General features: G+C 44.2%; 2 protein-coding genes across 6 annotated transcripts in view; one reads left to right on the forward strand and one right to left on the reverse strand.

Moving 5' to 3' along the window:
- LOC144588812 (uncharacterized) overlaps positions 1-19,130 on the forward strand; it is an 856,730-nt gene that overhangs the window by 800,965 nt on the left and 36,635 nt on the right. The window lies entirely within an intron of this gene.
- The window catches only part of TTLL9 (tubulin tyrosine ligase like 9), a 45,373-nt gene that overhangs the window by 23,992 nt on the left and 2,251 nt on the right, over positions 1-19,130 (reverse strand). For 4 of the 5 annotated variants that reach the window (XM_072996619.2, XM_072996617.2, XM_072996616.2 and 1 more), the window contains exons 2-5: positions 14,631-14,677; positions 10,317-10,409; positions 5,016-5,127; positions 832-1,017 (exon numbers count right to left, since the gene is read on the reverse strand). In XM_072996619.2, the coding sequence (XP_072852720.1) occupies positions 832-1,017; positions 5,016-5,127; positions 10,317-10,409; positions 14,631-14,677 (438 nt within the window). Of the gene's footprint in view, positions 1-831; positions 1,018-5,015; positions 5,128-9,467; positions 9,729-10,316; positions 10,410-14,630; positions 14,678-19,130 lie in introns of those variants that run through there. The other variant, XM_078392253.1, reaches the window with a different exon arrangement.

Raw genomic sequence — 19,130 nt, forward strand, 5'->3', positions numbered from 1 at the left:
AAAGAGGCAGAGTTGGGTGGTTTGTTTTTTTTTACTCCCTTGTTGTTGTTGTTGTCATTGTTACATGCCATCAGGTCACCTTCCACTTATGGTGAACCTATGAATGAGTGACCTCCCAAAGTGTCTGTCTTGTCCTCAATGGCCCCACTCATCTTCTGCAAACTCAAGCCTGTGGCTTTCTTTATGGAGTAAATCCACTTCATATTTGGTCTTCCTCCTTTCCTGTTGCCTTCCACCTTTCCCAGCATTACTGTCTTTTCCGGAGAATCCTGCCTTCTCCAGTACCATATTTCAAATGAATCGCTTTGTCCTATTGTTCTCGTCACTATCTTCAATTGGGCTGATGATTAAGCCAAGATATTCAAAAGCGTTAACAACTTCAATTTCTTCACTGTCAGCACTAAAGTTTCTTCTTTCACTTTTACGAAAAGTCATTTCAAGTCGCTTACCACTTTCTGCCAGTAAGAGGGTGCCACCTGCATCTCATCCATTACTAAAAAGCACCAGCCTCCATCCACACTTTTGTGCCCCCCCCACTTCTTCCACCTCTCCCTTATAAAGAATTTCAGAAGCAACAGACGCCCCCCCCAAACAAAGTTAGGGCAGGGTAAGCTGCTTTGAACGCAACCTGAGGCCGTTCACCTACACAGCACGTGATGCTATGCCTGGATCATAACCCTGGCTCTGTAACTTTTCTCCTGCTGTTACTCTTTACGCATAGTAGTTAGCAAAGGCATTTAACACAGTTCTCTGGCCCTTTATTTTTGCACATTATTTTTGTCAAGACCATTCTTTGGCTTTATGCTTTCTCTCGGTCAAAAGTTATCTTACCGGTTTCATGATCCAGGTGATGCCGGGGTTCTTGCGAAATTCTTCCACAAACAAGTGATACTCGGAAGGCATCTCAAAGGTTTTTGGGAAAAAGTCGCACTTCATGGCCTCCAGCTTCCCGGCCTCTCGTTCCAACTGCTTCCGAAACCGCTTCAGGTTCTTCACGATGTAATTCTTCCGAGTCAGCTGCAAACGCACAAAGGAGAATAAGGCTAGCCTCAATACACCCTCAGATCATGCTGCATCAGTGCTCATATAATCCTGTGTCACGCCAGGTGAGATGGTTTGTCTATCTAGCAAATTACTACCTGATATGACCTTGAACAGCCAGGGCTCTCCGGGGTTGCAGACAGAAAGAGAGAGAGCTTTCAGAATCTACTGGTATCTGAAATACCTACCCAGAGATACTAGGAACTGGACACACAACATTTTGCCTGCAAAGGAGCGGTGCTATCATAGCATTATGCTTCTTTTCATCGACTTGCTTCTTACCAGAGGGGGAAAAAAGCACGGTGTGGGGAAACCACTTGACACCAACTTCCAATTTGGGAAGAGTCTCAGGGCCACATTCCAACACCAGGGAGGGTTAAGGCCATGAGGTGGGCTTGGATATAATTCTTCTCAATTGAATAGTTTCCTCCAAGCACCAAAATTACCGCTGATTTCTAAGAATGTCTGCTCATAAGTAAGTGCCAATGCAATCATTTTCCTTCCTGCAAACGACTGCTGTGGCTATTTAAAGTACCTTTTAGAACCCTCTTATCTCCAATTTGCTGATGAGAGACAGCAGTAGCAGAAGCTAGCCTGCTAAGTAGGGATCTCCACAGGCTGCATCCATCCAATGCATACCTTTATTCAGTTGTGAAGAATCTCCATAGCCCATGACCCTAATATGGCTAACAGCAGCTCCCTACCTATTTGCCAGATGGTGAAAAGTTCCAAATCCCAGTTCTTCTAGGTCCATAGCGGTCTTAGTGAGATTCATAGCCTCATTGAACTTTGACAGCTACATCTCTGAAAACTGCTTTCCTTGCCAGATCTTTGAAATCCTAGCTAGAAATCCATTTCTCTGCTCGAGGTATGCTATTTCTTTGCATTAAAAATAAAAAAGCCAAAAAGGTTTGCTAATTGAACTGCCAAGAACACTGACCACTACTGATTCTAGGGGTGGGCAACTTTGGCAAGTATGGGGGGGGCAATTTTCTGACCCTGGGATCTCCCAGGGGGCACCGAGAATGACAAAAATTCAGAGGAAATTATGCCAGAAGTGACTAGAAGTCCACGTCTGGTTTTGAAAAATGGGAATTTTTGGGATGGGCTAACTTGTTACTAATATAAATGGTAAATCATTGCCCTTAGATGCTTCCAAAACCAACAATTCACTTTTGTTTTTGGCTTGGAAAAGTTCTTTTTTTAAAAAAAATCTATGGGGGGCACAGGGGTCTAACAGGGTAGGTAAAGGTTCCCCTTGAAAATTTGTCCAGTCATGTCCGACTCTAGGGCACGGTGCTCATCCCCATCTCCAAGCCGTAGAGCCAGCGTTTGTCTGAAGACAGTTTCTGTGGTCATGTGGCCAGCGCGACTAGACATGGAACGCTGTTACCTTCCCACCATGGTGCTACCTATTTATCGACTCGCATGTACAGTACATGCTTTCAAACTGCTAGGTTGGCAGGAGCTGGGATGAGCGACGGGAGCTCACTCCATCGTGTGAATTCGATCTTACGATTGCTGGTCTTCTCACCCTGCAGCACAGAGGCTTCTGCGGTTTAACCCACAGCGCCACCACATCACCTCTAATGGGGTAAGGGGGTGCCAAAACAGCAGTGTGAGTCACATGTACCCAAGGCCATTTTGCCTGATATATTGAAATCATTTTTCATTCCCTCCTTCAATTCACAAGGTGGTTTATAAACATTAAAATTTCAAAAACAGATCAGAAAGTCTAGATTTAATATACAGTATCTGTGAAGATTCTCAGTCATCCAGGGGAGGTTATCTGGAAACTGAGTCATGGCAACTGGACTTCTTTCTTTCCCATTAGGTTGAAAACGTTTCGCTACTCCAGCTTCTTCAGTCTAGATTTAATAGTATTTACTAAAACCAGATGAATAGTCATTGAGCAATTCTCTGCCAAAGCAGAAAACCCACAGCTAGAGCCTCCCAGACAGGTGGCCATCTGACCTCTGCTTTAAAAACCTCCAACACCTCTGAGGTTGTCCATTCCACTGTCAAACATCTTATTGTCAAGAGGTTCTTTGTAATCTTGAATGAAACCTCTTTTCTCACAACATGAATAAAACAAACCAGATATAGCCAGTGGGCAGGGGAAGCTAATTGACCCCATTCTTATCTTTCTGCAGGAGAACTTTCCCTGGAACAAAGGTCAAAATCCTGCTGAGGAAAACCCTGCAGACCTAAAGACAATCATACAAGTGGTCCCCTGCTCTTCCTCTCAATCCACCACACAGCTCGGCATAAGACTGGACGCACCATCGTTTGCTTTATCAGTAGATAAGGGCAAAAGGGATGGATGGCCTGCTACTAAGGCCAGTTCACTCATTTATTTGCCCTTATATCACTGTGTAGGGTGACAGGATTCTGGGCACTGTGCCTTTAATGTGCTTTTAGAAATCATAAATCATAATTAGAGATGGGCAGGTTCGGCAGTTTGTGCTGCTTCGTCCTTTGGACTAACAGGTGTTTGGCACTGCAAAGTCCTGCCTCCTCCAGCAGCTGCCCACTCAGAGGCAGTGCCCAGGTTTCCCTGCCCCGCCTCCTCCGAGCGCTGCCTCTGAGTGGGCAGCCAACAAAGGAGGCGGGGCTGGGAAGCGCTGAACACCGGTTTGGCCAAAGGACGAACTGACATGAACTACCGGTTTGGCGGTCCATGCCCATCTCTAGAACAGACTAAAGACTTTTCCATGCCTACACAAATTTATTCTATGAGAAGTTTGTGACAAAACCCTCTCCAAATCTATCTGGCCACATCAGAAAAGATGAGAGAAGGCAGGAGGTGAACCAATGGAGAAGAAAAAGAAGGGAAGGCTTAGCTTGTTCTCCCAGGGAGGGAGAGAAGAAAAAAGAGTTGTTTTGTTCCCCAAGAAGGAAGATTAGAATTTAGGGTGGGCTATAGAAAGGGATGTGATGGCGCTGCGGTTTAAACCGCAGAAACCACTGTGCTGCAAGGTTGGAAGACCAGCCGTCGTGAGATCTAATCCACAGGACGGAGTGAGCTCCCATTGCTTGTTTCAGCTCCTGCCAACCTAGCAGTTCGAAAGAATCTAAAAATGTGACTCAATAAATAGGTACCACCTCAGTGGAAAGGTCACAGCATTCCACGTCTAGTCGTGCTGGCCACATGACCACGGAAACTGTCTTCGGACAAACACTGGCTCTACGGCTTGGAGACAGGGATGAGCACCGCACCCTAGAGTTGGACACGACTGGACTAAATGTCAAGGGGAACTTTTGCCTTTCATATAAAGAAAAATATTTTGTATTTGGGAGAGTAAGGTCTGTTGTGGGAAAGCTGACATGTATGATGAATGTAACCTCAAGCTAAAGCTTGTGCAGTTTTAACAGTTGTTAAACTTGAAGAAAGATCTTATTTTTATGTTTAAATTTTAAAACCGCTTTGGGCTCTTATGATTTGGGCTTAAGGGAAACCTGGTCAAAGTCAAGGGCAGTTTAAAGGTGATTAACCAGGTTAGGGCTGGTCACAGTGTTTAATACTTAAATAAGTAAAAGCGATATTTTCATGTTGCACATTATTAAGATGCAGAGTTCACATGAGTAATTTTTAATCCACACTAACAACGTGCCCTGTCTTCCAGACCCACAAGGGCCAGACACATTTTTTTAAGTAAAAGGAGGAAAAGAAGGATTCCCATGAATGATAATTAGCTTTAAGGAAGAATTTGCACACTGCTCCAAATGTGTTAATTTCATGAGGAACAATATTGGACAAAATCTATATAGACTCTTGTGGCATCTTTTGGGTCTAAACAAGTTTGAGGCAACACAATCCTTCATGGGCTGTAGCCCACTTTGTTGGATACAAACGCTGAGATCCACAAGCATAGGTTAAACCAAATGTTTACAAAGCCCCACCCCAAAAATACTGAACAAGTCAATTTCTTGTATTGCAGTCCCTTATTCTCTCACCTGGTTCCCTGTCTCACCTCATAGTGATTCCGGAAGTGGCTGATACGCACGTGCTCATCCATGTAGGTGTGGTCAAAGTTTTCCTGGAGCCACCGAACATCACACCAGTAAAAGTCCCACTCACCTTCCCTGTGGAGAAAAATCAGGCGGCAACCTGACTGTACGCTAACACAACACCTGAAGTCTTCCCTCCCACTGCCCTTTTAAAATTAAGGTCATGCGATAATCAAAGGAGATAACTGTCAGGTAACATGGCATTTTTCGCCCATTGTTATGTTTCCAGAGTTAGCAGAACCAGGATTTTTCAGACATGAAAAGCAGGCAGCTTAAAAAAAAAACCCTTAAAGGACTTTTTAAACTCCTCAGTAATCTATCTTTTGCAGAATTTCCTATGGAGGAAATGAGACTGACAAATAATTCCGGGAATGCTCCTGGAGTGGGATGGTCTGATTCATATTGTTTCCCACTGACTACATGATGTACAGATCAATGTGAATGCCCATATTTTATTCCTCCACTTCTGCCTTCCTGTTTAGGCAGGGTTTCTAAACCATGTACTGTAATCTTCAAAAGCTCCACTGTGAATGTGAATGTATGTATGTTTAACATCTACATCCACCTACCTGATTTTAAATGAATCTTAGATTTGCTGTTTAACTTGAATTGTACACTGCTCCGAGGACCATTTGTTAGATAGGCAGTTTAAAAGTTGAACAAAAGAACGAACGAACGAACAAATGAATAAATGACATTATTCAGTGACTTTTGAATATATCTGAATCCAAATGCACATCCCTAGTTAAAACAGGCCAGCAAAATAGCCTAGCAAGCTTTGGAGCAGCACAGAACTCTTCTGTGGCAGGAAAACTGAAGACATTTTCAATGCAACTTAGAAATTTGATATCACGTCAGCACAATAAAAACATTACCCAGCCCACTATAGACCCTACTTGAATCTTTACATACTGTAGATTCTACATTTCCAGTGTTTAATTTTGGAAAGCACTCTCCCGTTAATTATACTTAATTTCCTTTCCTTTTCTTTTTTTAATCATCTAGCCTGATAAAAAGTTCTGAAGAACTCAAAGGCTTGTACATTTTGTGAATTTATACTTGATCCTAATGAAAATATTGCCCATCTGTGGGTGCTGTTTTATCCCCACCCCAGCTTCTCCACTTTTGCTTTGAACAGAAACTCTTCTCCTCTTTTTAGATGTTAGAAGGCAAGCAGCTCGGCCAATGTCATTTCCGTCCTCTTCAAGGGGCTGCAGTGTGGCTGTACATTATTTAATGGCTCTTTGAAGAGGGCTCTTAAAGGACTTCACGCTGGCAGTAGGAATTTGTGTTAGCAAAAGCCTGCCAACTCCTATCTCAGTCCCAGAGACAGGGGATCAACCCTGAGAACAGCACCAGAATTTGTCAAGAATGAATGAAAGGGATGGAGGATGGCACCTGGAGGCCTCAAATGAGTCTCATCTCAGTGGTCTGCAAAAAAGGCAATGGCCCCCTGCAACCATGGAGCCTCCATCTTGGACAGGAAGGAAGAAACGTTGACCCAAACCTGCGAACTGGAACCCCAGAAGTGTAGAGCTACAGAATACATCTAGAGATTCTCTGATATCTAAGTGGCACGGGATAGGGGTGAGAGTTTCACTGTGGGCCACTTTTTTTTGCATTCAGAATTACCATGGCCCAGAGCTGCTTCACCGTGCGCATGCAGGTGAAAGAACATGGGGTGCCCACATTTATTTGCAATAGTTTGAGGGGGGAGGGCAATGCATTGGCTTGTGCATGAAGTGGAGAAGAAGGGGAAGAGATAGTAACAGCAAATAATCACCATCACAAAATCAGTGTAGGGAAAGGTGCAGAAAAAGTGCTAGATTATCCCGTTTCACATGCCTTTACACCCTTTGCCTGATTTTTTTAAAGGAAGAATCATCAGTCTCCCTGCCTCACATGTGGGTTGTATCCTAAATTCATTTGTCATGAGATCGCATGGGAGAGAGACAGGGGAGTAAAGTCATTGTTCCAACACTCCTTTCTGGAAATGTGAGTTTCCAATTAAGAACATCTCTTCCTGGGTCCCTCCAACCTTCAGTTGTCCATTTGCCTGTAGCTCAGGAGGGGAAGCATCTGGCTAGGGGCGGATGGGATGACCCCCCATCTGACTAAATTCCAGGCACTTCTCATCTTAGAAACTGGATGCCCTGGGCTTAACAGGGTTCTGAAAAGCATGTGGAGGAGATGGGGTGGAGAGGGCGGGGATGACTTCTAGAGAGGGGTTCCAGAAGAGAATAAATAGCAACAGGACTGCTGGGGAGGGAGCAAAAGGGGAAGAGCGTTGGAGGAAAGGATAGCTATAAAATGGTATTTAGAGAGGTCCCAGAGCTGTGAGCTTAAAGGATATGGTGTACCTGAGGGATCCTACGCTCCCCCCCCAAAAAAAGAGGGGGTTTCAGGGAAAGATGCCAAGACTAAGAAGGCTTGCAAGGGAAGGGGAGGAAATGGCCCACTGGCTGTGGGTGAAAGGAAAGCCCTACCTCCCCACCCTAACCCTTTTTACTAATTCTTCTTTTTTTTTGCAATGGCTCTTTTTGCTCTTGCTGAGAGAAAAAAACGTAAGGCACCTGCCCATTCAGGATCCCCTTCTGCAAGGACGGGATGAAGTCTAGAGGTCTGGAAGTCATGCAAGCCCACCGCTGGGGCTGTATGTGTGTGCACGTGGGGGGGGCATCTATTCCTCCAAATATTTTTTTTAAAATGTTTGTTTCCTTCAAAAAGTTCCCTTCTGCCCTCTAGCGGCTTCAGGGAGCAAATTCACTCCTCCTTCTCCCCCAAAGTGCAATCAGAGGGTTGCAAAAGAAGCCACCCCATGCCGCCAGAAAGAGTTACTTTAACAGGAACAATCTCTCTCGAAAGGACCCTTCCGTTTGCGGGGGAAACTGCTCCAGCTGGGCTCCAAAAAATAGAAACCCTACAGCTGAACCAAAAAAGGTTCAGCTTGGGCCCAGATTGGACCCAGGTTGGAGCGCTTTTTCCTCTTTTGGCATGTGATCACTGGGAAACTGATCTCACTGGACTGCTCCACAAATGTTTGTTTGTTTGCTTGTTTGTTGCTACCTCACCCAAATCCGCTTACATCGGTAGAAGACAACATTTAAAAGCTAGAATTAGCAAGGATACAAGTATTACAAAAGAATCAAACCAATGTCACACTAAAACAATAAACAAAATCAACACCCAAAACACATACAAAGCAACAAGGCACAACAATCCTTTAAAAGCCCCTCCCAGGTAGCCTATCACTTAGGGAAAGCCTGCCTGAAGAAGGGCTTGCAGAAGGACAGCCAAGATGGGGCCAGGCTGGCCCCCAGTGGGAGGGAGTTCCAAAGGCTGGGAGCAGCCACAGAGAAGGCCCTCTCCTGTGTCCCCAGCAAAGGCACCTGGGAAGGTGGCGACACCGAGAGAAAGGCCTCCCCGACTGATCTTTACCCTTGGACAGGCTCAGCAAGAGATATATGGTCTTGGAGATCGCTTGGACCCAGTCTGTTTAGGGCTTTATAGATTCAAACCAGCACTTTGAATTGAGTCCAGAAATGGACCGGCAGCGGGGGTAGGTGGGTATGTAATCCCTTTTTACTAGCTTCAGTTAGCAAACTGGCTGTTACATTTTTGGACCTGCTGAAATTTCCTGATCCTCTCCAAAGGCAACCCCACATGAGAGGGCATGACAGTCATCCAGCCAGGGTGGAACTAAGGCATGTGGTCACCATGGCCGGATCAGACCTCTCCAGGAACAAGCACAGCTGGCACACCGGTTTTAATGGTGCCAATGCACTCCTGGCTATCGCCGAACCCTATGTGATTACACTGTCTTGGAGTCTGTTTCAATGAGAACGGCAAAAACAAAAGTACTGTAGCAATTTTAGGACTATTTGTTTCAGTGTGAATGTTCATGGATATAATCCACTTCTTTATGGCCGGAGGGGGGGGACTGCTCCTAAACTGTCTGAAGTTATGTCTGATTTGGCGGGGGGAGGGGGGAGCCTGCCTCACCCCCAAACCATGGAGGGAGGAGCCAAAACATGGCAAAAACTGCCCCGTAGCCTCCCACGAGGCACAAGGGGATTTTCTGATTGAAACGAATGGCTCTGAATTTCTAGAATAGCTGATGTGTTGGAGGGGGGGCATATTCACTAGCATGCCATACTTGGTCCATCCCTGCTCTATTGCCATTGTGAACGGGATTTGCCATGCCCCTCAGCCTCTGGTCTGCACCCCTCAGGCAGATGCTACCGTCTCTGGGCCCACCAGCTGCCCTAAGCTTGCACACCACGACCATTGCAAGCAAGGATGGTCACTTCACCTATAGTAACAAGAAAACAAAAAGCCCCCTTCCTCCCAAAAAAAACTGTTGCTTCCCTAGGAATTGCCATTTGCCTATTCAACAGGTTAACATTTCTCCCTACCATTAAATGACCATTCTTTTCAAAACTGGAACTGGACTTCCATCCACTTCTGGTTTCATTCTTGTATCTTCCTGCATTCTGGATGGTTGATGTTAACTGGTCCCTAGGAGCACCGAAGTGGCCTGTCTCTATTCTACCCTATGACTGAGCTACCTTTGCCCTCCAGTAGTTCCTTGACTAACCTGCCATCCATCCATCCATCCATCCATCCATCCATCCATCCATCCATCCATCCATCCATCCATCCATCCATCCATCCATCCATCCATCCATCCATCCATCCATCCATCCATCCATCCATCCATCCATCCATCCATCCATCCATCCATCCATCCATCCTCCTTCCTTCCCTCCCTCCCTCCCTCCACCTTCCTTCCTTCCAAATATTGTGTACCCCATCTTTTTCCTTAAAAGGACCCAAGGTGGATAATATTATTAAAAGACAGCATTTAAAGTGAGCAACAGTGAGTATACAAATACTAAAAAGGCCAAGCAGATACCACACACAAAAACATAAGGAACACCAAAACACATTCAAAGGAGTAAGGTCCAACATATCATTAAAAAAACCCATTCAGGCAGCCAGTCTCTCCTCCAAGGACAGGGGCCACCCCATAGAACAGTGCCTCCAACTCCCATCTCAGACGGATGGGCTTTTACTACTGACTATTGACTATGCCAGATCTGTGGAGGGGGGCGCTAAGGGAACCTGCTGTCCCTGCTGTCAACAAAGGCCTGGAGGGGCCACAGGTGTATTTCTGCCATGTCACACATTAAAACAGGAATGGTTAGTCCTGACACCCCCACCCCCAAAATTTGTCACAACTGTATTAATAAGATACGTCTTACTCTTTCACTTCGACCCATCCCGGCCGTTGTCGAAGGACATCTAAAATTGTGTTTGTGAGGGCACACTTAAATCGGATGCAAGCACGGGGTTCTCTGCAAAAAAAGGGGGGAAATTAGTCCAAATGTATCCAGGGTGGTGAATCTCCAAGGGAAACAGTCCATTCATTTGTTTTTCCAATAACCTTGCAAATCAGAACATTTACAGTATTTTATCTTTACAAGTTCTAGATCTTCCCTTTCTGCCAGACAGCTAGCCTTCCAGGTGTTTGATAATGAGAGAAAAATAAAAATAATGAAGAAACTCTGAAAGGATGATGACGGGGAATGATGAAGTATCTGCAGAAATGAAGATGTAAGATGGCTCTGGCCTTCAAAGACTCCTGCTGATCCTGTGGCTGTTCTCAGTCCTGCCCTTCAGGGTTCTTCACCCGCCATCAAGTCAATTCTGATTTACAGCAACCGAGTTCAGGGTTTTCCAGGTAGAGAGCAATCAGGAGGGGTTTGCCATTCCCATCTTCTGGGGGTAGCCCTGGACTGTGTGCAGCTTGCCCACCTAGGCTGGCTCTTTTCCCAGGAGGCGCAGTACGGAATCAAACTCCCAACCTCTGGCTCTGCAACCAGATACCTAAACCACTGAGCTCTTTGGAAAGAGAAATGTGGGCAGCATCTCCAATATAAACCTAGAGCCGTTTAAATGTTGCAGATTCTCCCAATGCATTCAGAGACTCTTATGAAAGCCTGGTAAGCTTCTCTATCACATGCTCGGTCATGTTTCTGACCACATACAGTAAGTGAGATGCACCCAAGCATCTCATCTGTGAGGTGTAATTATCCTCATCAGTTCCATGAATGCCAGAAAGATACAATATTTTTGAACCCAGGTTTTCCAAACTTCACATCCTTCCTTCACAGGAACGGAATGGCTGGCTTCTGTTGCTCAGTGTAAGAAAATCAGCAGTTACGCCCATTTATCACCAGGAAACAAGAATCCCCCGCCACAGTTCTTGGGAGGCTCATGCGCACGCTGGCTTGGTGCATTCTTGCGCACCTCCCAAAATGGCAGTGGAGACTTTTTTATTTCCCTACAACAACCAATGGACTGAGTTACAGATTTCTTTATGCTAAATAATAGGATTTCAATGGTTGAATGTCGCAACCCTCCCTTGACCAGGAATTGTCAGTGTACAGATTAGGGTCAGAATGAGGTGGAAATGCGCTATTTGCCCCAAAAGGTCTGTGTGATCTAGGGCAGCCATTCTCAATGGGGGCCATACGGCCCCTAGGGGCCACTGGCACAAATGAAAGGGATCACAGATTCATCTGTGTTGTTTCCTTGAAAGCCAATGGCTTTCCTTGTGGCCCCTGGAACGCGAGAAGACCTCATAAAAGGGCTGTGGCAAAAAAAAAGGTTGAAAATGGCTGAGAGTACAACCAAGACACAAAGCACACAGACTTCCCTGTGTGTGTGGGAGGGCCAACACATGTTTCCCACCACCTGCTGATCACAGCCAGCTTCTGAAGTGCTTCCCAGTTTCAACAGAGATGTGGCTTGAACCATCGAAGAGGAGATAAAATCTCCAAAATTCCCATGGACACATGGAAGTAACGGTGTTATTCATTGGCTCTAGGCACATTCTTCTTATGACAAGGAAACTCTTTTAACTTGTTCGACCATAGCTTCCTTCTGAACATGAAACATCTTTCTTTCATAATCACTTTCGAAATGCTGGGCGCTGACTGATAAGAGGAAGAGATGCAGTGGTCACAACTCTTTTTATATACTGCCATACAGACAAAGCTACCCAGATTTGACAGCATGAACTGTTATTCTGCCTGGCAGGTCTAGGTTACTTTTGGGGAAATCCACTGGCTAACTGGTCAAACAGGAATTTGAGCTCAGTCTCACATGGATTCTCCTGAAGGAGCCGTTCCTGGACTTGGGACTGTAATTATGTCCTTTCACTTTTCTCCTCCTTTGTTCCACTTGCTGTGTTCCGCCTTCAGTCTGTTTACCTAGTGTTTTATGTTTCTTTATTATCACAAACGGAAACAAAGGAGAAACCACAAGCAGAACGGAAAAGCAAAACCGAGGCAAATCCTGAAGTTGGGAGAGGGTCAAACACACAACGTACACTGCAGCACACCATATCATGTGCTCAAGGCTCTTCAAGTCTTCCACAGAAGCAAGAAAGCTTCATCTTAACTCACGTCCTTCCTGTGTTGTAGCAGAGTTCACTTAAGAGTGTGTTGCAGCAGGATAAGCGCCTTATCCACACAGTCCTGGAATAATCTCCAACCTGAAATCCACTGGGAATTTTTAAAAGGATCACTGAAAACACGACTTTTCAGACAGGCCTTCTCGGACCTTATAACACCGTCACACAGTGGTTGTTTCAGCATTTATATTATCAGTTCCACCACCTTGCCTTTAAATGACTTTAAATTATTTTTGGTTAATTTTAGGTTGTTCTGTGTATGTTTAATTTTAATTTTCTTTACAGCTGTTATGCTTACTGTTTTTAACTTGCTGTTTATTATGTTATAATGTTGTAAACGGTCCAGAGTGCCCTTGGCAGCCGGATGGGTGGTATAAAAGTCAAATAAATACATAATAAATCATTTATTTGTTTATTAATTTTGGCTCCAGGCCAGGGACCAACCCTGGGATTGGGCCGCCCTCACCCATCAGCATCCCCAGGTGACTGCCCTGTTCCTAACACAATATAGCATCTCTTTAGCACCAAGACTGTACGTTTGGGGGAGTTTAGCAGGGAACAACAACTGCTGTAATCTACAAAGGACAAAATGGATGGATGAGACAACTGGCTTAAAGTAGTGTAAGGCTAATACCCAAATAAGTAGCATCCGCATCAGTCAATTGCAGAAGAAGAAAAGAGTCCTCTAGTCCTTTGAAGGTGAACTAACCTTATTTATTTATTTATTTATTTATTTATTTATTTATTTATTTATTTATTTATTTATTTATTTATTTATTTATTTATTTATTTATTAGATTTCTATCCCGCCCATCTAGACCAAGGGTCTACTTTAAAAACCTGAGGTGTTTAAAGCTGCTACAAGCCTCTGCATTGTTTGAGCAAGCTTAAGGCAGGGATGGGCAATTTCCAGAGTTCAGGAACCCACATGTACTCATCCTGGACCTTGGAGGGCTATACCCATTGGACCGCACCCCTGCTCAAAACTAGTTTTTTTTTTAAAATAGCATCCTGCTTGCATTTTCTAGTAGCAAATTTTTTAAAAAAAATTGGGGGGGTGCTAGGATGTTGAAGTATATGTAATATTGGCACCATTTTCCCCAGTATCTCCTAGATGGCACAAAGGTACTTTGAAAGCCCAAGAAGAAAGTGTTGTTGTGGGTTGTAATTAGGCCCCCAAAGGTCTGTAGATGGCCCATAGCCCCCTGCCTCTGGATTGGGCTCATTAAGGCACAGTTGGAACGAAGACAGAGATGCCCAGAAGACTCTCAGTAAGCGAGAACCTCTCACTATGAGTGTCAGGGATACAGAAAGTGTTAGAAGAGGTGGCTGTGTTAATCTGGGGCTAGTATAACAAGCAAAAAACAAAAGAAATATTAAAAAATTAAGAAGAAAAAAATGTTGTGGCACCTTAAAGACTCATGGCTGTATTTTAATGTGAGCCTTTGTGGATCAAAAGCTACTTCCTCAGACATCTCTGAGAGACGGGAAGTTCCCCTTTTTTTTAATGACCACTGAACTATTCTGGGAGATGAGACCAAAATACACCCCTCCCGTCCCTCTGTTGAACGTCTTCTTTACTTTTTCACTAGTTCCCTGTCAGGAAAGTACCACAGGTCATGAAAGAACAGGAGTGGATGGTTTTTGCAGACTGGGGTGCAAAGCACTCTTGTGGGAAGCTCTGGCTATGCTGGTAGTTAAGTCAATGTGCAGATGATAGTGGACAAGACAGACCAATGCTCTGGCTGGGGATGAGACAGTTGCCTCTGCTTCACTCATCACCAAATGTCACCTTTCCCCAGTATTTGCATGGTCAATTCGATAACTAATGCAGCTCTCGATAGTTCCTCCTGAGGTTCGTACCTTGCTGTGCATCTCCTTACCGTTTGATAGCTACAGGACAATCTTCACTTCTTCTGCATGAAGTTCATACAGATTTCTGCTTCTGCCTGGAAAACTGCTCCCCATCCTCTACAAACTTAGACATTCTTTGTAAATGGCTCATAAAAGCACATACCTCCTTATCTCTCTCTCTTCATACAGGAAATAGGAGGAATCTTAAATTATTTGATAGGGAAGGGGTACAGACAACACTCACCGTTCTTTCAGTTTCGGGTAACCATAGGGCCCTTTGTAGTTCACGTTCTGCAAAGAGATAATTGGAGAAGCAGATGAAACAGGAAGTTTAAATTAAAAACATACCCCAAAACTACCTCTTCCTCTATAGCGGCTGAAAAAAGACCCAGACACCCTGAAGGGCAATGTGAAAAACAAAGCATGAGAAATATGTTTTCTATATGGGACTGGTAACAAAAAAATGCATTGGCAGCTGCTAAAAAATTGAGCACGATACCCAGAAATGTGAAACGTTCTATTTAATTCTGATTCCTTCAGTCACTTACTCTATAAAATAAAGCACAGCTTGTAAATCTTTTATTACAAATGATGGCATAAATGATGGAGTAGGAAATGGAGTAGGAATGATGGAGTAGGAAATGGCATGGAGTAGGAAATGGCAAGCCACTCCAGTATCTTTGCCAAGAACGCCCCATGATCAGAAACAAAAGGCTAAAAGATATGACGCTGGAAGATGGGCCCCTCAGGTCGGAAGGCGTCCAACATGCTACTGAGGAAGAGTGGAGGACAAGTACAAGTAGCTCCAGAGCTAATGAAGTGGTTGGGCCAAAGCCGAAAGGACGCTCAGCTGTGGACGTGCCTGGAAGTGAAAGGAAAATCCAATGCTGCAAAGAAAAATACTGCATAGGAACCTGGAATGTAAGATCTATGAACGTTGGGAAGCTGGAGGTTGTCAAACAGGAGATGGCAAGAATAAACATCGACATCCTGGGCATCAGTGAACTAAAATGGACAGGAATGGGCGAATTCAGCTCAGATGATTATCATATCTACTATTGTGGGCAAGAATCCCGTAGAAGGAATGGAGTAGCCCTCATAGTCAACAAAAGAGTGGGAAAAGCTGTAATGGGATACAATCTCAAAAATGATAGAATGATGTCAATACGAATCCAAGGCAGACCATTCAACATCACAATAATCCAAGTTTATGCACCAACCAGCATTGCTGAGGAGACTGAAATTGAACAATTCTATGAAGATTTACAACACCTTCTAGAACTGACACCAAAGAAAGATGTTCTTCTCATTCTAGGGGACTGGAATGCTAAAGGAGGGAGCCAAGAGATAAAAGGAACAACAGGGAAGTTTGGCCTTGGAGTTCAGAACGAAGCAGGACAAAGGCTAATAGAGTTTTGTCAAGAGAATAAGCTGGTCATCACAAACACTCTTTTCCAACAACACAAGAGGCGACTCTATACATGGAAATCACCAGATGGGCAATATCGAAATCAGATTGATTATATTCTCTGCAGCCAAAGATGGAGAAGCTCTATACAGTCAGCAAAAACAAGACCTGGAGCTGACTGCGGTTCTGATCATCAGCTTCTCATAGCAAAATTCAAACTTAGACTGAAGAGATTAGGAAAAACCACTGGGCCACTCAGGTATAATCTAAACCAAATCCCTTATGAATACACAGTGGAAGTAAAGAACAGATTTAAGGAACTAGATTTGGTGGACAGAGTGCCTGAAGAACTTTGGATAGAGGCTCGTAACATTGTCCAGGAGGCAGCAACGAAAACCATCCCAAAGAAAAGGAAATGCAAGAAAGCAAAGTGGCTGTCCAACGAGGCCTTAGAAATAGCAGAGAGGAGAAGGGAAGCAAAATGCAAGGGAGATAGGGAAAGTTACAGAAAATTGAATGCAGACTTCCAAAGAATAGCAAGGAGAGACAAGAGGGCCTTCTTAAATGAACAATGCAAAGAAATAGAGGAAGATAACAGAAAAGGAAAGACCAGAGATCTGTTCAGGAAAATTGGACATATTAGAGGAACATTTTGCGCAAAGATGAACATGATAAAAGACAAAAATGGGAGGGACCTAACAGAAGCAGAAGACGTCAAGAAGAGGTGGCAAGAATACACAGAGGAATTATATCAGAAAGATTTGGATATCCCGGACAACCCAGACAATGTAGTTGCTGACCTTGAGCCAGACATCCTGGAGAGTGAAGTCAAGTGGGCCTTAGAAAGCCTGGCTAACAACAAGGCCAGTGGAGGTGATGGCATTCCAGTTGAACTATTTAAAATCTTGAAAGATGATGCTGTTAAGGTGCTACATTCAATATGCCAGCAAGTTTGGAAAACTCAACAGTGGCCAGAGGATTGGAAAAGATCAGTCTACATCCCAATCCCAAAGAAAGGCAGTGCCAAAGAATGCTCCAACTACCGTACAATTGCACTCATTTCACATGCTAGCAAGGTTATGCTCAAAATCCTACAAGGTAGGCTTCAGCAGTATGTGGACCGAGAACTCCCAGAAGTACAAGCTGGATTCCGAAGAGGCAGAGGAACTCGAGACCAAATTGCTAACTTGCGCTGGATTATGGAGAAAGCCAGAGAGTTCCAGAAAAATATCTACTTCTGCTTTATTGACTATGCGAAAGCCTTTGACTGTGTGGACCACAGCAAACTATGGCAAGTTCTTAAAGAAATGGGAGTGCCTGACCACTTTATCTGTCTCCTGAGAAACCTATATGTGGGACAGGAAGCAACAGTTAGAACTGGTCATGGAACAACTGAGTGGTTCAAAATTGGGAAAGGAGTACGGCAAGGCTGTATATTGTCCCCCAGCTTATTTAACTTATATGCAGAATACATCATGCGGAAGGCTGGACTGGAAGAAACCCAAGCCGGAATTAAGATCGCCGGAAGAAATATCAACAACCTCCGATATGCAGATGATACCACTCTGATGGCAGAAAGTGAGGAGGAATTAAAGAACCTTGTAATGAGAGTGAAAGAGGAGAGTGCAAAAAACGGTCTGAAACTCAACATCAAAAAAACTAAGATCATGGCCACTGGTCCCATCACCTCCTGGGAAATAGAAGGGGAAGATATGGAGGCAGTGTCAAATTTTATCTTCCTGGGCTCCATGATCACTGCAGATGGAGACAGCAGCCCTGAAATTAAAAGGCGCCTTCTTCTTGGGAGGAAAGCGATGACAAATCTTGACAGCATCTTGAAAAGCAGAGACATCACCTTGCCAACAAAAGTCCGAATAGTCAAAGCTATGGTTTTTCCTGTCATGATGTATGGAAGTGAGAGCTGGACCATAAAGAAAGCAGACCGCCGAAGAATTGATGCCTTTGAATTGTGGTGCTGGAGGAGGCTCTTGAGAATCCCCTGGACTGCAAGGAGAACAAACCTATCAGTTCTAAAGGAAATCAACCCTGAATGCTCACTTGAAGGACAGATCCTGAAGCTGAGGCTCCAGTACTTTGGCCATCTCATGAGAAGAAAAGAGTCCTTGGAAAAAACCTTGATGTTAGGAAGGTGTGATGGCAAGAGGAGAAGGGGACGACCGAGGATGAGATGGCTGGACAGTGTCTGCGAAGCAACCAACATGAACCTGACACAACTCCAGGAGGCAGTAGAAGACAGGAGCGCCTGGCGTGCTCTGGTCCATGGGGTCACGAAGAGTCGGACACGACTAAACGACTAAACACACACACATGGCATAACAGCATCTCTTTTGTGATATGAGGGTATAACAATATTTCTTTTGCAACTTATGAATTGCTTCCAAAACTATGGTTTTGGAAGGTCATTTGCAAGAATTTTGATCATACATAAAATCCATTTAAAAGTAAAGTGTTAGTAATGTGTAACTCTTAAAGTAACACACAAGTTGTTGTTTTTTTAAAAAAAAACAATCCTCATATTTCGCTCTATTTAGCTTTAACTGGTAAATTTATCAACTGGTTGAAAGTTAGACCGTTAATTGGCTGAAAATTTCTGTACTCTGATGGCAGGACAATTTTTCATTCAACTATCTATGTAAATAAAATATATATAAAGAAAAAAAAGAACCCCCATCTTCTTATCAGCTTGCATCCTGCCCTTCACACACAGACACAAATTTGCTCACAACCGTATTTCATCTTTAAGACGTGAGATATTACACAAGACTAAATATTTTCATTGCAGGAACTGCTGGGGGGGGGGGGGGGCATCAGTGCTTGGTCCTTCTGCTTGACCGCAGTTCTGCACAGTAAGAACAGAGAGTATTTCCCTTGTCCCTACGCACTAGCTCAGGCTACTGAAATTCTACTGTTGAGCCAAATGTGTTTGGTAGCAAAATATTATACAGGCCAAGGGTGGGCAACAGCCGGCATTTGAGAGTCACATACACCTACAACCAGGGCCATGCAGAGCCACCTCTGTGTCCAAAACACCTCCAAAGTACAGTATTTTAATGCTTTTTTTAAACTGGAAAAAATTCTCACTCATGCCTTCTATTGCAGGGGAGTTTGAGGGGGCCTTCTGTACACTGAGGTCAAGAGACATGGCCAGGGAAAGGCATTCCCAGGGACCTGAAACACTTGTGTAATGTTCCTTTTCCTGCTTGACATTGCAGGAGATCACATCTGCCACAAGCATGAGATGGCTGCTCGAAGAGAACAGTTTGAGGCCTCCTGCTCTATACTTCGTCTCATCAGAGAAAATGAAGCATTTCTTGA

This window comes from Pogona vitticeps, chromosome 4 (genome assembly GCF_051106095.1).
Source record: "Pogona vitticeps strain Pit_001003342236 chromosome 4, PviZW2.1, whole genome shotgun sequence".
NCBI classification, from domain to species: domain Eukaryota; kingdom Metazoa; phylum Chordata; class Lepidosauria; order Squamata; family Agamidae; genus Pogona; species Pogona vitticeps.